Source organism: Eutrema salsugineum, unplaced genomic scaffold (assembly GCF_000478725.1).
Source record: "Eutrema salsugineum unplaced genomic scaffold, Eutsalg1_0 scaffold_24, whole genome shotgun sequence".
NCBI lineage: Eukaryota > Viridiplantae > Streptophyta > Magnoliopsida > Brassicales > Brassicaceae > Eutrema > Eutrema salsugineum.
In genome coordinates, this window is record NW_006256797.1 from 1,025,071 (window position 1) to 1,034,176 (window position 9,106).

A 9,106-nucleotide genomic window follows, 5' to 3' on the forward strand; every position below is an offset into this window, starting at 1 on the left:
CTAATATTTTCAAAATCGTTTTTATAAAAATAAATTTAAAAGAAAAAAAATTTCTATCTCTAATATCTTCAAAACGTTTTTATAAAAATAAATTAAAAATTTTTTTTACCATTTCTAATATTTTCGAAATAATTCATTCCTAATATCTTCAAAAACGTTTTTCTAAAAAGAAATTAAAAAGAAAAAAATTTCTGTTTCTAATATCTTCAAAAACGTTTTTATAAAAATAAATTTTTAAAAAAAAGAAATTTACCATTTCTAATATCTTCAAAAAATTTCCATTTCTAATATCTTCAAAAACGTTTTTATAAAAACAAATTAAAAAAAAATTTACCATTTCTAATATCTTTGAAATAATGTTTAGCGTCAGATCAATCATTAACAAAAAGAACTCAGTAAAACAATGTTGAACGATTGATTATTTTATGCTTTCCGAGCATCTTACAATTATTGATTAGGTATTACAAAAAATATAATAATTTCAGTGCTGTTAATTTTTTTTTTAGAAACAAACTCCACACTATTACGATGTTTTGCAACTCCAGCTGCTACTGAAGAACATCATCCTCAAATTCTAGGATGGATCAAACCTTTTCATCCAGATTATAGACTGGCTATAAAGCGTCGTATGGAAATCATGAGGAAAAAAAGGGAACTTCAGAAAAATCATACACAATTTATTTACAAAGTATCGCTTTACGACATAAATCAATTGTGTTTGTTTTTTAACACAAATTTGTTTAACACTTTCTTTGCAGATGAAAAAAATCCAGAGAAATTTGATTGCTTTGTCGCAACAGATTCAGAAAAAGAAGATAGTGATGATGGCTCCGAAGATTTATCTGATAATGAAACCAGATGTAGAGAAGATTTAAAAGTTCAGTCACAGCAAACGAAAAGAAAAATAGAATCTTCACAAACATCAACAGCAAAGTCTACAGAAGAAACGACGGAGAGAAAAGAAAAAAAACACAAAAAAACAAAAACAAATCCAGCAAATCCAACTACGAAACATAAGTTTAAAAGTAGTTTCATTCTTTAGAAAAAAAATAAGATATTTGTTACTCTACTGATTATTAATTATTTTAGGAACAAACTCAACAGTGACATTGCGTTCTGGAACTCCGTCTACTACTGCAAAAGTATATCCTCAAAGTTTAGGATATGTCAATCCTGTTCAGCCATATTATGCATTGAATAGAAAGCAGCGAATCGAAATCATGAGAAAGAAAAAGGAAGCTGGAGATAAATCAAAACAAGGTATTCACTAAGCATCGCTTTATATTATAGATCGATTGACGTTTATTTAATTACTCAATTTTGATGATCACTTTCTTGACAGATCAAATAAATACAGAAGAATTCGCTTGCTTTATCGCTACAGATTCTGAAAAAGAAGATAATGACGATGAATCTGATGATTCTTCGGAAAGTGACAACGAAAGTAGCAAAGATGTACAAGTAGAATCTCAGCAAAAGAAAAGAAAAACAAAATTTCAAAATACAAAATCTGCAAAAACTACAAAAGATAACGACAAAGACACTCGCCATGGGCCATCTTCTCATTCGGTTAAAAAAAATGAATTATATATAAATTATTCTCTACAATCATTTTAATAACAAAGTTTACGTTTCAATGATTCAGGATATGAAGATGAAGGTGATATGACTAACATGTGCGACCATTGTCAGGCATATATGTGGTTTGGAGAGAGACTAAATAAGAGATTCAAGAAAGTGCAACCTATTGTCACATTGTGTTGTCATCTAGGAAAAGTCGATATTCTTTTACTTCGAGATCCTCCAGACACTCTCAAGGCTTTATTATATAATAAAGATGATAGGAGCAAGAATTATCGAGATTTTATAAAAGCATACAATATGATGTTCTCATTCACTTCTCTTGGTGGCAAAATTGGTCCCGCAGTAAACAACGACCGAGGGCTTTACTTGTTTAAGTTCTGCAGCGAAAATTACCATCTTATCGGTGATATATTGCCACCTCCTGGTGAAACCCCATCCTTTATGCAACTATATATTCATGACACAGAAAATGAAGACAAGAATAGAATTGCAGCATATGGGTAAAATATCTCTTATTTAGATTTCTGTTGACAACTATAACTAATATTAGAACAACTAATGATTATAAACCAACTATATGCCAACGAATATATTGAAGCAATAAAGGAGGCCAGTTTCTGGTGTTCTGCTAAATATACACGCAAATTGTTTGTTATCATGATTCTCTCAAATAGTGTAGGTTCAGTACTTGGAGTTTGGAACGCTTCATAGGAAATACTCTTTGAAGATATATTGTACCAACAAAAGAAGATACGGAAGAAAGAAGGTATATATTTACCTATATAAACTTCTCTTAATATGTTCACAATTAAATATCTTAAAAATTTATTGTATTATTAATGACTCTAAATTCTGTAAATTGAACTTATACAATTAATTATACATTTTTCGGATATTTGGTGCTAACAGAGGAACAAATAAATAATTTTACTCTTTCGGAGATTGAAAAGTTAATGCGAACTCATGGAAATACTCTTGCCAATTTTGACGATATGCCAAAGCCAGACGACATCAAAATTAATAAATTCAACAATCAACTGCTCAGCGACGAAAAGAATTACGATCATGAACAATTACACACAGATCATATTAAATACATGACAATGATCACAGAAGAGCAGTTGGGTGTTTATAATGAAATTCTAAATGCTGTTCAAAGCAATAGAGGCGGCGTTTTCTTTGTCTATAGCTTTGGAGGCACAAGCAAGACGTTTCTTTGGAGTGTTCTAGGCGCTACTTTGAGATCTAAAGGTGAAGTAGTCCTAAATGTAGCATCAAGCGGAATTGCTTCATTGATATTAAAAGGGGGTAGGACAGCCCATTTTAGGTTTGGAATTCCCATAAATGTCAATGACAGCACAACATGTTTGATGAAATCTGGTACACATTTAGCAGACTTGATCAATGAAACAAAGCTAATAGTTTGGGATGAAGCTCCAGTGATGAGTAAACACTGTTTCGAGACACTCGACAGAAGAATGCAAGACATAATGATATCTGAAGAACCTTTTGGAGGCAAAGTCATTGTTTTTGGGGGAGATTTTTGTCAGGTTCTACCGGTAATACCAGATGCCTGCAGAAATATAACAGTAATGACTGCTTTGAATGCATCAAAGACTTGGAAAAAATGTAAGGTTCTACGGCTAACCAAAAACATGCGACTACACACCGGTCTAAGTGAGAGTGATGCAAATGATATAAACTCTTTTTCAAAATGGATTCTGGAAATCTGAGAAGGAAAAATAAATGAGCCTAATGATGGAGAAACTGAGATAGAGATTCCAGAAGACTTATTAATTAAAGACTGTGATGATCCAATAAAAACTATAGTAAGGGAAATATATGGAGGATCCTTTGCTAATAGAGATGACCCCAAGTTTTTCAAAAACGAGCTATTTTGGTCCCAACAAATACGGATGTCGAGAGAATTACTGAGTATATGCTTACACAATTTAAAAATATTATTTCTTTAACAATACAATATATGTTGTATAATTCTATAGGTGAGGAAAGAGTTTATTTGAGCGCTGATAGTATTGACCCATCGGAAAGAGTGGTGATTCCAGAAGATGATATAGATACTGTGGACACAGATTTTCCAAAAGATATTGTTTACACACAAGAGTTCCTGAACAGCATCAAAATTTCAGGCTTGCCTAATCATAAACTGGTTTTGAAGATCGGAGCTCCTATTATCTTGCTTAGAAACATTGACCCAAAAGGAGGATTCTGCAATGGGATCCGGCTTATTGTTACTCAGTTAGCAAATCATGTTATCGAGGCAAGAGTGATAACAGGAAAATCAAACAGTGATGAAGATGAAAAGGTTTTAATCCCAAGAATGTTTGTTACTCCAGCCGATGCAAGATTCCCTTTCAAGATGCGCAAAAGACAATTTCCAGTATCGCTTGCTTTTGCAATGACGATCAACAAAAGTCAAGGTCTTTGGAGAAGGTAGGATTGTATTTGCCAAAACCTGTTTTCTCACATGGTCAACTTTACGTTGCACTTTCAAGAGTCACAACGAGAAAGGGCTTAAAAATATTGATTACTGACAACAAAGGAGCACCGCAGAAAAACAATAAAGAATATCGTCTACAAGGAGGTTTTTGCCAACATATAGACTATATTTTCTTCAAAATTACTCTGTTTTAATTTAATCATTTGTTTAATGTGCTTAACTTCATAATTATTTAGGAGTGCTACACTATATATTATCTTTCATTTGATAAAAAAATAGCTAACAAGAATTTTTTAAAAAAAACAATGCACAACAAGAAAGATACAATAAATAAAAAAAAAAACATATAAAAGTATAATTAACAAATATATTCCCTATTATTATCCTATTAAAACAAAATAAACAATACATAAAACGTCAAATATAATAAATACTAAAAAACTTTAAATGCAAACAAAAAAATAGTAAAAGAAACAATATATGTCTAAAAACGTAGAACAATGACTAAAATATATTAAAACAATTAAAACAAAATTATTTTCATACAAACATACATTTTTCTAATTTTTTTAGTATGTTATAATAATCATCTACAAACAATATAATATATACTCAATAAAAAAATAAACCAAATAAGACTACTACTATATTTTTTTAAAAAAAAAAAAATTATATCAGTCCGCGCAAGCCGGAGGTAAGTTAACTAGTTTAATAATAAAATTGCATTTTCTAGAACTCGAAACCTAGATCTTTTGGTGTAAGAACATTTATGAACCTTGGATCAATTCAAAAATTCCGCTAAACTACACATGAGTTTTGTTATTAAGGTTTTATATATGGGTTTGTTTTTTTTGTATTATTTTCATTTTATTAATTATCTAAATACCACATATATAATTTTTTATTTTAAAATAGAAGCAATATTGATTATAATTCGATTGTATTTCCTACATTTAGTAGGTAGTTGCTAACATTTCTAAAAATCAAGTATTTTAAACTTTTAATTATTTTAAATATATATAAGTGAACATACATATAAAAAAAAAGTGATGATACTGTGATTTAAATATATGATTTTTTGAGAAAATAATTACTAGGGTAAAAAATAAATAGATATGACTTTTAAAAATATCAAGATACAAAGATGAATGAAACCATAAAAAGCAATTAACACACATGTCTATTTGAGTTTGTAGTTTACAATTAATGTAACAATGTATAACTCAACATATACATTCATATTAAAGATAACTATATAATTAACATTAAGAAGAAGTTAAACAACAATTTATAACCAACATGATCAATTTTATCGACAGAACTCAATCATTAATAAATATATTTTTACAATGAGAACTTTTTAAATCATTATCATGATATGAAACGTTAAAATCTCCAAACAAAGAGAATAGAATTCTCATGCAAAATTATGTAAAAAAATTTAAATTTGTCATGATCTGAAAAATATTTTGGAAAATACTTGGATTTCAAACAATCAATACTTATAAATAGTTTTGATACATTTTAAGTCAATATTATCTTTTAGAAACCAAAAATTGTCTTGAATTTATAATATCATATAGCATTTGACATATTGATATTAATAGTATATTTTGGAGACTTAGAATTTGTGTGAAATATATTTAGTTTATGAAAGAACAAATGGAAATAGAAAATGTTGTGGTTGCACCGAGATCTAAAAAAATTGTGAACTTAGATTATAAATAAAACATGTACGAAGCACTTTCTTTAGAGAATATTTTGACCCTTATGAAGCTTTGGATTACACGATATCCCTTGTAAAATAAGAAAATCAAAATTTTCTTCTTGTTCTAGGCTAAAATACAAGAAATACAATTAAAGTTTTCTGTGTTGGTTATTAAGTTGTTTTTTTTCTAGTTGTTGTTTGTCATTACTTGCTATTATATATTTTTCTCTCCAAATATTTCTCAATTTTTTTATAGAATTCCAAGGGGTACAAAGGAATAGTTGCAATGGTTTCGAATAACAGTGATTTCAACAGTTGCAATGATTTAATAACTATAAACTCAAGAGTTGCAATGGTTAGCGAAATAACATTAAACTCAAAAGTTGTAATATTTAGTAAATAACTGATAACAACGTATTTTACCACTTTTTTGGATCGTTTTGAAATACATTTTCTATGTTTTTTATTGCTTTCAAGTACTTTTATTTCGTTTTTCTAGTATTTGTAGTTCCAAGACTCTTTTCAGGAAACTTAGGGAAAAGCTTAACAAAATGGATAGAAGACCATATTTTCAACTCAGAGTCAAACCGTCAGAAGTTCACCCCCGATTGAAGCCCTTCTCACCGTCTGATCCAGCTCAAATATGGAGATCTCAAAGATGAACTATCAGCTTTCCAGCACACTTTACAGCTTGGCAATCCAACGGTTCAATCAAAAAATACGCGAAGAGCAAGATGTCCCGTAAACCAGCCGACAAGCATTTCCACCCGCGGCCAAGCATCCATTCCCCGCGGCCACGCACTTCCCGACCGCGGCCAGCCAACTACGATTTAGAAGGCCCATTTCTGAAGCCCAAATCATTTTCCCAGCCTCAATTCCGGAACCCTAGACACCAGAGAGCATTGGAGACTATAAATGCCTATCATTTAGGCCGTTTTTAAGAGAGACAAAATACTTTAGAAGAAAATTTTACTTTATGCTTTTGTTTTTAGGTTTAGGAAGAGAGAGAGATCTATCTCTTGAACCCTTGTTCTTTCTTTTTCAATCTCGATTATTGCTCTACTTTTTAATACTATGTTTTTGATTTCGTTCATCATGTCTGAGTAGTTTTATTGTTGGGTCTAAGGGATCTTCGATGGGGATATATATGTTCGATGAGGATTCCATGAGCTATGGAAGCCGAATCTTAGAACTTTTTCTTCTGAATTTACTTTTACTGTATTAGAGTAGTGTCATGAACTACAATCTGATCCAGATGCTTGGTGAGACGAAAGTGTTCATCCGGTGTCAGATCTAGTTTGGGACAGCAAAACAAACATAGGAGTGGAAACCTACTTATGGGCGATTTGTGAATTCTGACGAGTCTTAAACATAATGCATATTTTCTCTTACAAGGCCAGAGTGGAAACCTACTGGTCAGGGTTGAGAGAGATAGTTGTCTATGATCACGACAGTGGCATATTCATACGTCTGTGACTCTAGTTCGAACAGTTTAAGCTAATATCTTATCAAATTTACTCTTTAGCAATGTTTTGAATCGTTCATACCCCAGAGAAAACTTTCCTGAAACCCAGCGTTTTCTTTTCTATAGAATAACATCAATTTTATTTCAAGCTTTAGTTCATCATTTTGATTCTCTTAATCGATTTTTATTTAAGCAATTAGGTTTAGCCATTTTTCTTGTTTTTAGTCGATTTCATTAAATTTAGTTATTAGGTCATTTTAATTCTCGTATTTTCTCGTTAAGATTAGTTTTTACGTTTTAAAGACACCACCAAAACCCTTACAAAAATCGCCTGGTTCTAGACTTCTTTGCTTTATATTTCTTTTGAAGGCTTTTGCAGGAAAGATCCTCCTTCCATGTGGATTCAATCCCTAAGTACTACAATCGATCAGCTGTGCACTTGCGGCTATTGATTTCATTTAGGGTAAAACTTGACAACCCTTACGATAGCACACATCAAGTTTATGGCGCCGTTTTCGGGGAAGGCACGTGTTTTCTTTTCCGCAAAACCCTAAGAAAGTTGGTAAATCGACACTAGAACACTTTTTCTGCATATTTCCATTTTTTGGTTCTTTTGTTTCCATTCCCGAAGCAATGGACCCTATAAATTGAAATCCCTACTACGATGGAGGTTTTTACAACACTCCTCAAGCCACCAGACGCAGAGAAGAGCAATACATACGCGATCTGTACGACAAATTTTGAACCTCAAACTACCAAACATTCATGAACGAGCCCTACATGCCTCCAATGATAAACCATAGATCACCTATGCATCGTCCGCCTCACCAGATTCTCCAACAAAATGAGAACACCCAGCTCAGTAATCGATTGAGTCAGCTTGAAGCAGTAATCATGCAGTTTATTGCAGTTCAAGCCGTGTCAAGAGCCGCCTTTCATGAGAGAATTGACAACATGTCTACTCACTTTAACAAAAAGCTTGAAGATCTTTCTGCTCAGGTTAAATCCATCGAGACTCAAGCAAAAAAAGACACTGAGACTATCAAAGAGAGGATAGAAGCAGTTGAAGGACGAGTCAGAGAACGAAGTCAGCATTTGCAAGGCTAGTGGAAACATCCGCACCTTAGAGATCAAACTCGATGAAGCAGAAAAAAACTATTAATGATCATAACAACCAGACCTACTCCTACGTGGAAGAGATTTGGGATGGAGTACACAAGGTTCAAGACAAAGCAGAAGAGATCGACTCAACCGTGGACAAAGTAGTCTATAGTATTGATGAAGTCGAAGAGAAGGTCGAAAAGCTTATGCAAGGATGTGAAACACATGGTTCAACGTTTCCCATCAAAGATCTTGACCTAAAAGAAGAGAAAACAGAGTTGGAAGATCCTAAAATCCATTTAGAAGGCAAATGAGAGGAGGAAACAACTGAACCATCTCGGAGTCTCTCACCCACGATCGCACATCCCGCGATCGCAGCCAACAACCCTCCGCCCGCGGTCGTGAATCTTCTACCTGCGGCAAACTGTCCCTTCCCTGCGGTCGTGCATCCTCCACCCACGGCAAATGATCAGTCAGATTTGCATCAGCCTACTTCGATTCTAACAGGTCAGTGCTCATTAGATGCACCTGCTGGAATAGTCAGGACTCCTTTTCTTGAGCAAACAGTGTACGCCATCAGCTCCAAAACATCTCAAGAAGACGATGAAGTACTTCCCCGCAACATAGTTTTAGTGTATAAAGATGAATATGAAGGGCAATACCTCGAGGACGAAGACTATCATCTGTTCATAGAAGAAGGCAATCCAGACGAATTGGTGGAATTGGGAGCACCAATCTCCAGGGAAAGACTCGCTGAATTCAACATGTTTGTCAAGACGATCCCTCT

The 9,106-nt window shown here is 32.8% G+C and overlaps 1 protein-coding gene across 1 annotated transcript; it reads left to right on the plus strand.

The window, feature by feature from the left end:
* Positions 1-2,681: 2,681 nt before the first annotated feature.
* Positions 2,682-4,042, plus strand: LOC112086015 (ATP-dependent DNA helicase pif1-like). Its single transcript, XM_024154817.1, has 2 exons — positions 2,682-3,213; positions 3,588-4,042. Exons 1-2 carry the CDS (start codon positions 2,682-2,684, stop codon positions 4,040-4,042), a joined length of 987 nt encoding a protein of 328 aa, XP_024010585.1.
* Positions 4,043-9,106: the final 5,064 nt, after the last annotated feature.